Raw genomic sequence first — 17,182 nt, forward strand, 5'->3', positions numbered from 1 at the left:
GGACCTTGGATAAACTCCTGGATCCAGACTGGGCTTCCATCACTTAAACTAGAAGAATCCTTACTGATACAGGCTATAGTATTTATTGAGCATTGCTTGTGTGTCAGGCACTGAGATAAATGCTTTATTACCTTGGCTGTCCTCTTATTTAATCCACACAATAGTCCTGTGTTTGTTCTTATTGTACAGATGAGAAAACAGAGATTTAAAGAGGTTAAATGACTTGTCTGAGGTCATACAGCCAGTTAGGAACACCAAAACCTCTGAATTGATAATATTGATAAGGTTGATTTCAGAGAGACAGGGCTCTGAAATCAACTCAGAGAAATACCCAGCTAGGAGGGCTGCTGTTACCTAGGCCCTGAGGCACTCAATTGAAAGCACAGATTTAGGCACCCTGGGGCTTTAGAGTCTTCGCTGGTCTGATCTTGTCAGAGCTGACTCTACAGATGAAATGAAAGCCAAACAAAATTCTACTCACTTGGCCATGGGGCTGGTTAGATTCTGGGATTCTCCACATGGAACAGGAGTGAGGACAGTCATCCAAGGCCTCTGCAAAGATACAATATGTACATCAGGCCATGTGTATTATAGTTACTTAATGCCTGGGAGAGTTAAGATGCCTTCTGAAAAGGGTCTTGGGATGGCCCCAAATGGAGCTAAGTGGCTGGTAAAAGGATGAGGTAGTGGTTGACCCCAGAGTCCATTCTAGCCAGCATTTGTAGCTGCAACTGATTTGTCATGGTCTGGCCCAGGACGAGGTGAAGTCATTGTGGTTGAAGGTAAAAAATGATCCACGTATTTTCCAGGCTGAGGCACGTTTGCCCCCCATTCATTCCTTGCCCTTCCCCTGCCCTGCCCTCCTTCTCATGGGGACTAGCTCTGCAGGTTTCCTTACCCAGGCCCCTCTGTTAGTTGGCTTCTGCCTAAGTGCAGTCAATGGCAGGCACTGGTAAGGTACTGGCAGGGGGAACAAGGGTAAGTTAGGGTGTTCCTCTCCTTCATTCTCTGCTTCAAACTCAATCTTTGGAAACAATTGGGTCCCCTCCATGGCATGGGCTCCAAGACAAACACAACATGGCTCTACTTGGGCCTTCTAACCCCCGCCCCTGGATCTCTGGTAATGCTGCCTTAGTCTCTCCAGCCTGGGGGCTGGTAGAGGTTTCCTGCTGGTGCTGTCTTCTGCTGATGTCTCAGCTCCTCCATCACCTGTAACCACTTCCCTGCCACAAATGCTTGTAGTAGTTCCTGTTTTCCTGATTAGCCAAATGTCCAAAATATAACCACTTCCTGAGGGCAGCAACCCTGCATTTGTGTACCCTCATGCAGTATGCGCTTAAAAATAAGTTGGTTGTTTAGGTAGTTGGTTTGGACTCTCTTGCCATCCTAACTCATCATTCACACCCTTTGCTTTCACAGGACTACTCTGCAGAATCAAAGATCCTATTTCTCAGCCTCATTTTCACAGGCTGGCTGGTCCCTTCAACTTCCTACTTACTCCACTACAGGCTGCTAGAAACTGAGCAATAGGAGTCTTTCCTGAAAACCTTTTCCACCTTCTCAGTAATAATATTAAATATCTGATTTTATGTGGGCTGGTCAGAGAAAACATACTTCCCCTTTCACTAAAGACAAGGCATCTCAGCATGACTCACTGCAATTGTTCTCTCTTTTTTTTTTAATTTAAGAGACAAGTCTGATTTACCCTGAAAACAGTGGTTAATAGGCATAGCTTACCAACTCCCATATAATGCAGCAAACTTCAAGAGTAGGCTTTCATCTGAATGTAAGTAAATCACAGAATTCTTATTCCATAGTATTGAAAAATTCCCATCATTAAATAAAAACCACTTATTTTAAGCCCTTTCTTCAAAGTAAAGTTAACCTGAATCCTGTTTGCACCTAAAAGAGTCAGGAAATTTATCTTTAGCTACAGCTTATGAATGCCTACCCTTGCCTCCAGAATGCCACATTTCTGATCCAAATCTTTCCTATTGGTTTGTTTGACCATCCACTGCCTCAGGAGGAAACCCAGAAGGTTCTGCATAGACAAGTGAGGTCAACGGTGCAGCTAATGGGAGCTGACTGAGCCAGTAGTGCTGCAGTGTTTTGTTGGCTGTATTATCTGCAATTGGAGTTGGCCAGAGTAGGAGGACTTTGGGAGTATCCACAGGAAGTAGATATTTCCTGACCAGCTCATCCCTTGCTGACTCTCCAGCATTTTGTCTACAACTAAAACGTTTTGCCTTGTATGTTCCCGCCTAAGGCCTCTTGAGACAGTGGGCGTTTTTTTCTTTCATTTTTTCAATTTGTGCCAAATGTGTTAGGAGCTAAGTCCATAATGCATAGATCTTGGCCTCAGATCTTTTAAGGATGTGGCCTCTTTGTTTCTGGCTTCACAGTAACCAAATGTATCTGCAAGTCTGACCCTTTAAGAAATGTTGGCTCAGTGCTTCCATAGAAATGAGAACCCTGTTAAGAGGAAACTAAGACAGGCCTGACAAACTCTCCCCTTCCTATGGCCCAAGTAAGAATAAAAAGAGAGTGGAAGCCATTGAGATTGGTTTTCCAAGGAGAGAATTAAGATGAAGCACTCTTAGTCTTCTCCTTAAGACCCAGCACCAGCTTTCACTTCACCTCAGACTAGGTCCAAAGAGGTCAACTCTGCAAAGCACCATTCTCATAAACTCTGAAGTTATGCAATGTGCAGTTTGCCAGCCGTACAAGTTGGCCCTATTGTGGGAGTGAGGCTTCCCTGTTTTCTCCGGCTATACCTAGACCTAGAACGTAGGTTCTCTGTATAAACTATTCCTGTTAGGCCTCAGTTTCTTTGCTTAAAAAGAGGGGGTGGTCCCTACCTCAGAAAGCTTTTATAAGACTGTATGAGCTGGCAAAAAAAAAAAAGGACTTACATTATATGGGAAAATTCTTTCCCAAAGTCAGTGTAGTATTATTTTCAAGTTGACACTAACAAAATTACTCCTTGGGAATTGAAAAAATTACCCATATGAGCTAAATTAACTTATTCCATGTGCTGGGACAACCATGGAAATTAGCAAAAGCTAATGTGCTCAGGGTCCTCAAGAATTGAGGCTGACTTCAAATCAACCATACTTTGGAAAATTATTCATTGAAAGTGGCCTTGAATTACTATTACTCCTCTGTACTAATATGATTCTGGAGTTGAGAACATTCATTTTGTTTGAGTCAGCCTCAACAGAAAGTGCTATAGGGTATAAGACAGAGCAAGATGAGATGAGAGAATATATGGAGAAGCAACCCTAGAAAAGGAAACTCATAGGACCAATGAGTTTCTTAGAGAGTAGCAACTGATTTGGCTTTGAAGGAAAGAGTCTGAGAGCTTTGAAGCAGACAAGACAGACGTGAGAGACTGCATGGCAGAGAAAAAGTTTGGTATGTTAGTGGGATTAAACAGTTGATTAGAATGGAGACTGTGCATTTGGGGAGTGAAAGATATTGAATTAGTGGGGGCAGAGTCATCACAGACCACAAACCACAGACCACAGAGGGCTAGGAAAGTGTGGTGGCCTGCTTGGTGCTCACTGAATGTATACTTTCCATGGCCATCAAACCAAGAATGTGGGGAAGAGCCTGTTCCTTCACCTAGGTCATAACCTTAGAGAATCTTAAAACTTTTTTTCCCCTGCATGGTCTGGTGCTTCTCTCTTTACATAACTTCTCATGTGGGGACATAAAATGCTTTGCCAAATAAACAATCCCATCCTCAAGGGATGTTCAGACTGGAACTTGTTTTTAAAAATTTGTTTATCTCCCAGCAAAGAAAACTAAAAGACCATCCTAAAACTGGCATCCTTCAAATGAGAAACCAAAGAAAGTTGCTGCAAAGTCTCTGTCATTGATAATTCACAATGACATCAAAATCTGGTTTCTTAAAATATTTCATGCCAATAGACATGACTGGAAAGCAGGAGTTGCAATACTCATATCAGACAAAATAGGCTTTAAAACAAAAGACATAAAGACAGACAAAGAAGGACACTATTTAATGATTAAGGGATCCATCCAAGGAGAGGATGTTACTATCGTCAACATATATGCCCCAAATACAGGAGCACCCAGATACATACAACAAATATTAACAGACATAAAGGGAGAAATTGATGGGAATACAATCATAGTAGGAGACTTTAATACCCTGCTCACATCAATGGACAGATCCTCTTGACAGAAAACCAATAAAGCAACAGAGATCCTAAAAGAAACAATAGAAAAGTTAGACTTAATTGACATCTTCAGGACACTACATCCAAAAAAATCAGAAAACACATTCTTCTCAAGTGCACATGGAATATTCTCAGCAATTGATCACATATTGGGACACAAAGCTAACCTCAACAAATTTAGGAGCATAGAAGTTATTTCAAGTATCTTCTCTGACCACAAGGGCATGAAACTAGAAATCAACCACAGGAAAAGAAATGAGAAAAAAACCTACCACATGGAGACTAAACAACATGCTACTAAAAAACCAATGGGTCAATGAGGAAATCAAGAAGGAAATTAAAAAATACCTGGAGACAAATGATAATGAAGACACAACCTCTCAAAATCTATGGCATGCTACAAAAGCAGTGCTCAGAGGAAAATTCATAGTGATACAGGCCTTCCTCAAAAAAGAAGAAAGATCTCAAATTGACAACTTAACCCTCCACCTAAACGAATTAGAAAAAGACCTAAAGTCAGCAGAAGGAAGGAAATTATAAAGATCAAAGAGGAAATCAATAAAATAGAGATTCAAAAAACAATAGAGAAAATTAATAAAACCAAGGGCTGGTTCTTTGAAAAGGTAAATTGACAAACACCTGGCTAGACTCACTAAGAAGAGGAGAGAAAGAACCCAAATAAATAAAATAAGAAATGAAAAAGGAGAAATCACAACAGATACTGCAGAAATACAAAAAAAAAAAAAAAAGTAACAGGATACTATGAACAACTATATGCCAACAAATTTGACAATGTGGAAGAAGTGGACAGTTTTCTAGAATCTTACGGCCTGCCAAAACTGAATCAAGAAGAAACAGACCAACTGAACAGACTGGTCACTAGAAATGAAATTGAATATGTCATAAAAACACTCCCTACAAATAAAAGCCCAGGGCCAGATGGCTTCACAGGCGAATTCTACCAAACATAGAAAGAGGATCTGGTGCCCATCCTCCTCAAACTTTTTCAAAAGGTTGAAGAAGAAGGAACACTCCCAAAGACATTCTATGATGCTACCATCACCCTAATTCCAAAACCAGACAAAGATAGCACAAAAAAAAAAAGAAAACTATTGGCCAATATCTTTGATGAATATAGACGCAAAAATTCTCAACAAAATTTTAGCCAACCAAATCCAACAACTTATCAAAAAGATCATACACCATGACCAGGTAGGGTTCATCCCAGGTTCACAAGGATGGTTCAACATACGCAAATCAATCAATATCATACACCACATTAACAAAAGAAAAGTCAAAAACCATATGATCATCTCAACAGATGCAGAAAAAGCATTTGACAAAGTACAACATCCATTCATGATCAAAACTCTCACCAAAGTGGGTATAGAGGGAACATTCCTGAACATAAATGTAATACTCAATGGAGAAAAACTGAAAGCCTTCTCACTCAAATCTGGAACACGACAGGGATGCCCACTCTAACCACTGCTATTCAACATAGTTTTGGAAGTCCTAGCCACAGCAATTAGACAAAAAAGAAATAAAAGACATCCAAATAGGAAGAGAAGAGATAAAACTGTCACTGTATGCAGACGACATGACACTATATATAGAAAACCCTAAGGACTCAACCCAAAAACTACTTGAACTGATTAATTCAGCAAAGTAGCAGGATATAAGATTAACATTCAGAAATCAGTCGCATTTCTCTATACCAACAATGAAATACTAGAAAAGGAAAACAAAAATACAATACCTTTTTAAATTGCCCCTCGAAAAATCAAATACCTCACTTATAACTGGAATCTAATATACAGCACAAATGAACATTTCCACAGAAAAGAAACTCATGGACTTGGAGAACAGACTTGTGGCAGGCCAGGGGGAGAGGAAGGGACTGGGAGGCATTGGGAGCATGGGGTTATCAGATGCAAACTATTGCTCTTGGGATGGATTTACAATGAGATCCTGCTGTGTAGCATTGAGAACTATGTCTAGATACTTATATCGCAACAGAACAAAGGAAGGAAAAAAAATGTATACATGTAAGTGTAACTTGGTTCCCATGCTGCACAGAGGAAAAAATAAATAAAAGAAAAAGAAAAAAGAAAAAGATACATACACCCCCATTTTCACTGCAATACTGTTCACAATAGCCAAGACATAGAAACAACCTAAATGTCCAATGACAGATGATGGATTAAGAAGATGTAGTATATATACACAATGGAATACTACTCAGGCATAAAAAAGAGCAATAATGCCATTTGCAGCAACATGGATGGAACTAGAGACTCATACTAAGGGAAGTAGGTCAAAAGGAGAAAAACAAATATATATCACTTACACCTGGAATCTAATATACAGCACAAACAAACCTACTTACAGAAAAGAAACAAACTCATTGACTTGGAAAACAAACTTGTGGTTGTTTCAAGTCTGTGTTAAAACATATGGACTTGTGTTTCCAAGAGGCTGTGGCTGCCAACTGGGAAGGGGAGAGAGTGGGATGGGCTGGGAATTTGGGGTTAGTAGATGCAGGCTGTTGCCTATGGAATGGATTAGCAATGAGATTCTGCTGAACAGCACAGGGAACTATATCTGATCACTTGTGATGGAACATGATGGAAGATAATGTGAAAAAATGTATATATGTGTACAACTGGGTCACTTTGCTATACAGCAGAAATTGACAGAACAATTGTAAATCAACTATAATAGAAAAAATAAAATTTTTTTAAAATTAAAAAAAATATGGTTTCTTTAAAAGCTTAAGTCCTTACGCTCTCTTTTCAAGAAATATTGAACATTTAGTCAGAACATAGACATCCCTGTTATGAGGGGGTTAATTTTCTGATGCAGCACCTGCCCCAGGAGCCCGCCAGTGCAACCTCAGCAATATGGACCTCATTGCGACCTTGGGCCAGTCCTCAAAGGGCGAGACCACTGAGTCTTGCCAAATTTGCCTCCGCAGGGTAGATAATCTACAGAGTATGAGTTTCAGCCAAAGCTGTGTTGGTTGCAAGAACAAGAAAATCAGCCAAGGTGGTAAAAATGCTGAGGTGCCACTGAAATGAATTTCCTCAGGTAAAGGGACTGAGCTTGACACTGGGAGCAACAAGGGAGAAGGCAGTTTCTCTCTGTATCTCTCTGCAATCCCTCACCTGCTCTCCTCTGTGTTTGTTTCTTCTCTTCGCAACATAATTGATTCTTATTACTCACAGCAGTTATGTTCTCTCAAACTCACACAAACACTAAATTAGCAAATAGTGAGCTATTACTCCTAGGGGAAATACAGGATTGGGTTCCCACAAAGCCTCTGGTTATAACACTTCTGCAACTGATCAATCCATGACTTTGCTTTATGTGGATTTCTGTTTAAGGCACCTTATTGTTGATTCACTAACACTGAACTCACAAGCAATAACACTATAACCTGAAGAAAGCTTATCTAATACACGTGTTTTCCCTGTAAGGAGCATGACAGCCTTCTTGAGCTCAGGAACACTAGACAGCACTTTGGGACTACACAACACTTGGGGGTCATTTTAAACAGTGAGGTCACCACCAAAAAAGCAGAAAAATGTGAAAAACTTGGCACTAAACAAACTGTGAAAAGGGCACTTTTTATAGCATGAGAGCTGAGACAAGAAGGCAGAGCATCTCCTTGTTCAACCTCAGCTGGTAAAGTGGCATTGGGTCAAATTTTTCACCACTTTACTCATGTCTACAAATGACCGAAAAAGCACTGCAAGTACTGATTTTGGGGTTACAAATAAATTTTAGCAAGTAAGTGAATGCACAAAAAGGGAACATGCAGATAATAAGGATCAATGGGCTATCGCTTCTCTTGGCTCAAGATTTCTGTTTCCCTAAAGCTTCAGCTTTCCTGTGATGTTCATGCCCCCAGCTCCAGCTTCGACCCTGACCTACAGGCTCTTTCCACTGTGCCCATGGCTAAATGTCTCAGTCGCCTCAGGTCTCCTCTCTCAATCCCCCCAGAAAGAATCTGTTTGGCCTGGCCTGGTCTAGCCTTTAAATTAGATCCATGGGGCAAATGCCCTCCATGGGCCAATCAACTACGGTACCGGGGTAGTGGGTGAGCATCAGGGAAAGGAAGTCATATGGTACTCAGACTCCTTCGGGCCTGTGTGTGGGGCATATTAAACTGCCACCAGCAAAGGCCGCTGGAGTCTTGGCGAGGGTGGGGGCGCAGGGAGGTAAGATGGAATCTTGGTAATAATATACGGTCTAACCTCTTTTTTGGTGCTTTCTCTAGTCTCACTTGCTCTTGCTGCTGCCTGCAGAGGCCTTGCCTGAGGTGCTCCAACCCAGTTTCTAGCGTAAAATGGCTGCGCCAACACCTCAGCTCTAGGGTGGGGCTCTGGGGCTTGCGCAGAAGCGCTGCGCAGGGCACGCAATTCAAGATGGCGGCAGCCGCACCAAAATCGGAGTCTGAGCGGCACAGCTGTGCCCAAGGGCCAGCGCCCTGCCCCCTCCATGCTGACCGGACCTTGTAAAAGCAGCTCCGCCCCCTGCCTGGGGGGAGAACTTGTTCTCTAGAGTGCCAGCTGGTACTTCTCCATCTCCATTCTTTTATCAAAGAATAAAGCTTTCAGGCATTCCCACTGTGGCGCAAAGGGATTGATGGCGTGTCTTGGGAGCGCTGGAACACAGGTTCCATCTCTGGTCCCGCACAGAGAGACAAGGATTCAGCGTTTCCGCAGCTGCGGTTTAGGTGGTAACTGTAGCTTGGATCTGATCCCTGACCTGGGAACTTCATATGCTGCTGGGCCGTAATAAAAGGAAAAAAAAAAAAAATAGAATAAAGCTTCCTTTTGCCTCTGAACAAAACTCAGTATCATTCTATTGGTTCTAAAGACACTGGGTAGCAGGATCCTTGTTGGGGATGGACTTGGAAGGGTGGGTAACAAAACCACAAACAGAAGATGGAGATAAAGTGGTTACTTTTCTGGTAAATTATAACCTCAGAAGTACCAGGAAATATCCTTTTTACATTTTCTCTCTGAATTTTCCCCAAACGCCTACTGATGTCTAAAATTTCCTTCACAAGGACGTGGACTGTTCTTTCGTGGATCTTTCCAAATGCACTGAAAGTGTTACGAAAAATAAAGTTATTCTCTCAAAGGTATAAATGGCTAATGATAAGTCACTTTTCTGAAATCAAGAATTGCTGAGGATAGGGAAGGAAGATGCACTTCAAAGCAGAAAGTGGCACAGAAAGGGTAAGCAGAGACCTCTCCCAGTAAATGGCATCTGAATCCCAGTATTATCTGGGCCAGAGTTTACTTCTCCGTTTTGGTTTTGTCTTCTTGCTTGAGCCCCCTAAGTCTCAGTAAGGAAGAAACCTCTGTAGCATCTAGTGATCCATTGCTATGCCTGTGAGAAGCTTTGAATGAAACACCAGAGCAGTTGGGTATGAGCTTTTCTAAACATCACCAACCATCTCAGCAACAACTCCAAACTCTAGTGATCATGGAGTGGGACAGAAATTCAGTTAATAGGACTTTGCCTTAAATGCAAGTTTGCAACTATCTTTCTCCTGCCATTTGAGCCTTCTCTTACAATCTTACTCAACTCCAGCATATCAAGGTACTTCTAAAAAAACACAAACACAAATAAACCTAATAACAGATCTCTCCCAAAGATGCCAAGAGAGTAAAATTTCCTACATGTCATAATTCTGGAAAGGGAGGAAGAGAGAACAGCAAGATGGAGAAATCACCCTCATGGAGGCAAGGAGATAAGTTAAATCTGCACACATGAAAATGGCACACAGATAGTGCTGGCTGGAAGAGAGGGCCACCCATGGGAAGATGAGATGACTAGGGTTCAGGGAGGTGGGTCAGAGGCAAAGGGATGGAGGCAGGAGAGTCTGGTGAACAATTCCTGTCTTACTGGGTCAATAAGAGAAAATAACCATAGCCTTTGAAAAGAATGATATAGGAAAACCACTGTCTAGGAAAATGTATTCCTAGAGAAGGCTAAGACTTCAAGAACTAGAGAGATTGGGAAGCCACTACAACTGGGATTTAACAAGGGCTTAAATCCAGTGCCTGACAACAGGCCAAGCTGAAAATAGCTCATAACATTATCCAGAGGTCTCCTAGATTTTAGAGCTGGAACTACCATAACGAAGAAAACTGTTTCCTGGTATCAGTCAGTATTTGGGATTGCTCTACCCAATGTAAGTGATAGGACATTAGTGTCAGAAGAGCATATGCCTTCTTTCCCGCCAAAAACTCTTCTGCCCCATTTTCCTGCTGTCAGATCCTGGCATCCTAAAAGGAGGGGGGGAGATTATATAACTGTCTAAAGTATTACAGAACATAAAACAATAGATAAGCTATCTAATTATGAAACATGAGCCATGATTCTTTGTTCTGCATATTTATAACTGCATTTTAAAAATTACATATTTTCCCTCCACAATAGAAGTCTAAAACAAAACAAAATTTTAAAAAACCTCTAAGTGCCCTCTCACAGAGAAATCTATTTTATCACATCATATTATGCCTGGGCAACTGCTATTGAAATAAAAGGCAACGTTTTTGAGAATCTGTTGTGTGTCAGGCACTCAAAACCACTTACTTCTACACCTATTTTAGAGATGGGGAAACCAAAAAGAGAGAGGTTAAGTGACTTATTCCTGGTCACCCAATTACTAAGTGTCAGAGCTAAGACTTGAATTTAGGACTACTTCTGTCTAAAGTCCACGCTCTTACCCATTACACCATACCATCTCCCCAGTCTCCCTGAGGGCAGGATTCACAAGAGACCAATGAAAGCAAGCCTGAGGTTGGTCATCTGCCTAACAGCTGGCTTCTATCCTAGCTGCCACTCATGTTACAGATGGAAACTTCCTGCTACACATCTCCAGACTTTACCAGTATCTCTCTTCTGCTCACATCCTGATCTTTGAAGAAAAGAATTTAGGGTCTTAGGCACAACCTACAATCTACTCTTGATAAGGAAAGAGAGACATTAAAATATAAAATATAAAATATCAGCAAGTCCTGGGGAAAGTATTGGTATTCATATTAACTCTGTAAAAAAAATCTATTTCTTAGAAGAGGTTTGTGGCAAAAAAATGAAGCCAAAACTTCAATAGAGATACAGATGAGTAAATGGCTAAAGCTAATCTTGAAACTAAGGATTTAAAAGTCTTATAGTAGAAGAGCTCCTCCGAGCCTCCAGATAAGAGTTAAGTTCTGGGGATGAATATTTTATTTAAATCAGACTTGGGCTAGACAATAGACATAAGTGACAAAAAGATAAAGACCATCCCTTTAGGAGATTACAGATTGATTGGAGAAGTAATACAAGAATTTAAAAGTCAGCGCTAATGTTTGATTGAAAATAAATAGTTTTTGTTGAAGATAAAATGGTATAATGATTTCAATAAACACAGAAAAAACATTTAGGCAAAAAGAATCTATTATTCAATATTAGAAAAAAATAACTCTTAAGAAACAGGAATAAAAAGAAATTTCCTTCATTTGATAAGGGGTACCTACCAAACCCATCCAAAATATATTTAATTATGAAATTTTATAAACATCCTTATTTAGTTTAGGAATAAAAGGATGTCTACCACCATAACTACTATTCCAAGTTGACTTGGCAGTCTTCACCACCACAAGGAAATAAGAAAAGAAGCTATGAAAGAAGATACAAGATTGCAAAGGAAGAAATTGTCATTATTTATATTGATAATATATTTCAAAGAGCTGAAAGGATCAATGTACAAACTTTCACAAATAATAAAAGAGTTTAGCAGGGCGACTAAATACAAAAGCAAAACAGAAAAATCTAGTAGTAGTACTTGGCAATTGTATAGCACTTGATGCAGTTCAAAGCACTCATACATGTTCTTATTTACGAAAGCTCCCCCAAAACCCTGTGTCTGATGAAGCACCTACATCTCTCCCATTTGACAAATGTGTAACTGAGGCAGAGAGAGTGCATTTATCCCTTTTTTTAAAAACTGAGGAGTAATTTATATATGGCAATGTTCACACATTTTGATGTTACAGTTCTTTAAGTTTTGCCATATAGTCATATAAGAACCACCACCATCAAATTATAGAATAGATCCATCATCCAAAAATGTTTTCTGATGTTCCTTTGTAGTTAACTTCCCTCCCCATACCCAGCCCTGATACTCATTGATCTCATCTCAATCCTTTAGTTTGTTCTTCCTTCCTTCCTTCCTTTCTTTCTTTTTCTTTCTCTCTCTCTCTTTTCTTTCTTTTCTCTTTCTCTTCCTTCCTTTTCTTCTTCCTTTTCTTTTCTTCCTTCCTTTTTCCTTCCTTCCTTTTCTCCCTTTCTTTTTTCTTTCCTTCCTTCCTCTACTTTCCTTTCCTTTTCTTTCTTCCTCCCTCCCTTCCTCCCTTCCTTGCTCACTCTTTCTTTCTTCCTCTCTCTTTCTTTTCTTTTCTTTCTTTCTTTCCTTTTCTTTCTTTCTCTCTCTTTATTTCTCTCCTTCCTTCCCTTCTGTTTTTTAACTTTAATCTTTATATAAACTGAGTCATGCAGTATGTAGCTTTCTGCATCTGACTTCTTTCACTTAGCATCATGCATTTGAGATTTATCTTTGGGCTTTAATGTAACAATAGTTCCCTTTAATTATTGAGTAGTATTCCACTGATGGGTGCCCCAGAGTTTATCCATTGAAGGATATCTGATTGTCTTCAATTTTTGGTGATTATGAACAAAGCCACTTAAACATTTGTATCCAGATTGGTTTTGGTTTTTTTGTTTTGTTTTGTTTTGTTTTTGCCATGGCATGTGGAAGTTCCAACAACTGAACCTGTGCCACAGCTTCAATCAGAGCCCCAGCAGTGACAACAATGGTTCTTTAACCTGTTGAGCCACACAGAACTCCCTATATCCAGGTTTTTTATGTGAATGTAACTTTTCATTTCTCTTAAGTAAATGCCTAGGAGGGGGTCACTGGGTAAAATGGTAAGAGTGTGTTTATCTTTGTAAAAAACTACCTTTTTTTCCAAATTGGCTGTACCATTCTGCACTCCCACCAAAAATATGTGAGAGATCCAGTTGCTCTGAATTTTTGTCAACACTTGGTATTGTCAGATATTTTTAACAGCCATTCTAATGTGTAGCTGTGTAGTAGTATCTCACTGTGGTTTTAATTTCCACTTCCCTAATGGCCAAAGATGTTGAGCACCTTTTCATGTGCTTACTTTCCATATGTATATTTTATTTAGTAAAGAAAGAAAAGATGGTGGGAAAATATCTGCTCAGTTTTTTAAAAATTGGGTTGTTTTCTTAATGAGCCATAAGAGTTCTTTACATATTCTAGATACAAGGCCTTTATCAGAATGTGCTTTACAAATATTTCTCCCAGTCTGTAGTCTGTGTTTTCATTTTGTTAACCACGTATTTTGTAGAGCAGAAGCTTTTGATTTTGATGAAGTTCACTTTTTTCTTTTATGAACCATGATTTTGATGCTGCATTTAAGAACTTATTGCCTAATGTCATGAAGATTTTCTCCTAAAAATTTATAGCTGGTTCCTGGCAGAACTGATCCTAAGATTTATATTCTCTGTGCCACCCATTATTCTATTTCACCACATCATGATCATACAAGGTAAATTTCATAGATTAAGGAATAAAAGGATAATTACAATGTGGCTTTTGAATATATATATAGAGCTATGTCATTTAGCAATTAATTTGACTCTAAATTTGGCCAAGGATCAAACCCGAAGCCTCATGATTCCTAGTCGGATTCGTTTCCATTGCACTATAATGGGAACTCCCTCAGGTGAATTTCGTGATAGCAAGACCTCTACAGCATTACAGAGCAAGACTCTATTGATGACTTCCATGCCCAGCACTTTGGGCCCAAGGAGAGACATCCATTTGTACCCAATAATGCAGCAGACTTTATTCACTGTCAGAAAGTAACATTCTGTTAACCCAGAGATCAAATCAGTCCTTCAGCTGAATTGGGTACTAGACTGGGAAGTCACTTTACTCTCTGGATGGGCCACCATATGAGTGACAGCACAGAGGAGTTAGTGCCTCTCAGATGACACAAAGCACCCAGCAGTCACAGGATCTCAATTCAACTTATTCTTTGCAGCAAAAACAGGTTTATTAATAACTTAAGGAATTTTGAGACACTGGAAAGAAAAATCGTACAAATCGTGAGGAATCTGATAAACAGACCAAGACTGATAGAAATAAAAGAAGGCAAGTAAGAGTTTCAATGTGAGTATTATGAGAATAAATGGCCAAATGGAAAGTTCAATAAATTGTCCTAAAAGTATCCAAGAAGTCACTGCCATAATTTGAATTAGAACTCAAAACTCCTCATTCTGTGGCTGATGACAAATCACCAGAGCCATGAACATGTGGCTAACAAATCCTTCCATGATGCAACTGCTGAGGAAATGTGCTCCAATATGACACTCCTTTGGTGCTATTGGGTTATTATTCTCACTCAGCAAAGAAAAGATGAAATAATGTTACCTTCATTTTCAGTTCGAGAGTGGAAACTAAAGGCAAATAGAGTATTCATGATGTGTGTGATGGGAGTGGCTAGGATAAAGGCTCACATTCCTCTTGTGAAGCATAATATATCATGAAAATCAACTAGAGGAAACACAATAGGGCAAACTCGTCCCTTAAAAAACTAAACCTTGGGAGAAAGGCAGAATTGGGAAGCCTATTAAAAATGGCTTTTCCTATTTAAAATAATCTTATATTTTACCAATGGGGAAGTATGGTTTCAAAAACGTTTTGAAGAACAGGGTTTATTGAGGAAGGATTTCTAAATAGACATACACTTGTAAAAATAAAGTCTTTCTAAAAAGATAGACACCTTGTAAGGTAAAGTTTGAGATATTTCATAGTTGACATTCTATTATTACTAAAATTGTTATGGTTTGTCATGTGGAACAAACATTTCAAATGAAGTGGAATTTAGTACCACATCCAAGAAGGAAATGAGAACTATGAAGTCAACAATATGCATGTTACTATTAGGACGAATCATATGGAAATTGTTCTGTAGTTTAAAAATGGCCATAGATAAGCAATTTTATGTGGGTCAACCTAATTGTGAACCAGAGTTCAAATCCAATGATCAATGCTCCAGATGTAGTATATTTCTAGTGGATATTCATTTTTCTGACTGAAGCCTGCCCTGATGTGCACAATCACAGACCATGATCCACGGATAACTCGAGGGTTCCTTCCTTCCAGTCCATTTGAGGGATTACACAGGCCCCTTCCTCTCTCAACCACCATCATCTACTTCAAATACTGATGGTATGTGGAATTAGCACCTCACCTAAACTAAGATATTTTGGAAATGTTCAATTGTATTACTTCCTTGCTTCTAAAGAGACCAAGGTATCATATTTTAGCTGCCAAATGTTTTCAGTTTGTTAAATAAGATATTTCCTTTGGGATCAGCCTAAGAATAGAGAACTCAAAATGCAAGTGTGACCTTTCATCTAAGCAGAAATCTATCCATTGCCTTTCACTGGTTCATTTAATAGAGAACTGAGCAACTATCATATGTCCAACACTGTTAGGTACACTGTGAGAATTCCTAAGCTGTTGAATTTACATATAGGTGAAAAGACAAGATACATATCTACATGGACTAATCACATGAGTTGAAACTTAAGAGAGTTCCTGTTGTGGCTTAGCAGGTTAAGAACCCAACTAGTATCCATGAGGATGTGGGTTCGATTCCTGGCCTTGCTCAGTGGATTAAAGGATTCAGTGTAAGCTGTGGTGTAGGTCTCAGATGCAGCTAGGATCTGGCATTGCTGTGGTTATGGCTATGGCCTGCAACTGCAGCTCCAATACGACCCCTAGCCTGGGAACTTCCTTATATTGCACATGTGCACCCACCACCAAAAAAAAAAAAAAAAAAAAAAAAAAAGAAGAAGAAGGAAAGAAAAGAAAAAAGAAACAAGAAGCAAAGTAATGCATTTTGGAAGGCATGGTGTAATAAAGGCACACATGCCGAGAAATTTGTGAAGATAAGTGTTTTAAACTTAGGAGACAGGGCATAGCTCTGTAGCTAGAAAAGTCTAGAGGTAGAATTTTAGCAGACTTGAAGAAAGGGTAGCATTTAGAGAGGAGGAGACCAGAGAAAAGACAGTCTGGTAGAAGCAACAAAAGCAAAAAAAGCATGGTACCAGGAGAGTTTAAGGGGATGATGATTATTTATTAAGTGGAAAGCCAGGTGTCAGCCACCATGGAGCAGTCAGTATAAATGATGGGTACCCTTACCACCTATTAGAGCAAAAATCCACAACTGCAGGGGAAAAAAAAAAGCAAAGCCTCTATTATTCTTTTCCTACTTCCTCTGCTTTTGTCTCCTGACTCTCCCTTGGAGCTGAGTCTGGGTGGTGAGTATTGTTGGTTTTGTGTGGTGTTTGTGTGTGTTTGTGTGTGTGTGTGTGTGTGTGTGTGTTTTGGCTGCCCCAATGGCATATAGAAGTTCCCTAGCCAGGGATCAAACCTGTGCCACAGCAGTGACCCAAGCCACTGCACTGAATATGCTGGACAGATCCTTAACCCACTGCACCACAGCCAGAGCTCCTGGGTGATTATTACTGAACAGAGTTGGGCACACCTAAATATTTCTGGTGATTTCAGGCTAAAAAGTAGGAGCCAAAACTAACTTTCCTGCTTTTATTATCTATTAAAAATACCTGATTTTAAGCATTAAATAAGTTGCATTCATAATCAGTAACTTTGGTGCATCAAACTGTCAAAATACATGCAAACTATTAAACAGTTTCAGAAAAGGCTATGAAGACTAAATTTGTCATCACTTCACTCTTCAACTCCAGAGGCTGTACCCATAGGTGACTTCATGGGGAACACCTTACGGCAGTTTTATTTTAAGAGATGTCATAGAGGAGAGGACAATGCTTACCCAAAAGAATTAATTTCTCAT

At 39.7% G+C, this 17,182-nt stretch overlaps 2 protein-coding genes across 2 annotated transcripts in view; one reads left to right on the plus strand and one right to left on the minus strand.

Annotated features, from left to right (window-relative positions):
- Window positions 1–8,710, minus strand: part of LOC146396841 (uncharacterized) — a 221,025-nt gene extending 212,315 nt beyond the window's left edge. The window contains exons 1-2 of the mRNA XM_084997489.1: window positions 8,465–8,710; window positions 482–552 (exon numbers count right to left, since the gene is read on the minus strand). Coding sequence (XP_084853615.1) covers window positions 482–552; window positions 8,465–8,710 — 317 coding nt within the window. The remainder of the gene's footprint in view (window positions 1–481; window positions 553–8,464) is intronic.
- ZNF365 (zinc finger protein 365) overlaps window positions 1–17,182 on the plus strand; it is an 831,894-nt gene that overhangs the window by 221,966 nt on the left and 592,746 nt on the right. The gene's annotated exons all lie outside the window — the stretch shown is intronic.

This window comes from Sus scrofa, chromosome 14 (assembly GCF_054392235.1).
Source record: "Sus scrofa isolate SSC_HxYL_T2T_F1_AM1 chromosome 14, Sscrofa_HxYL_maternal_Yorkshire_Landrace_v2.0, whole genome shotgun sequence".
Classification (NCBI taxonomy): domain Eukaryota; kingdom Metazoa; phylum Chordata; class Mammalia; order Artiodactyla; family Suidae; genus Sus; species Sus scrofa.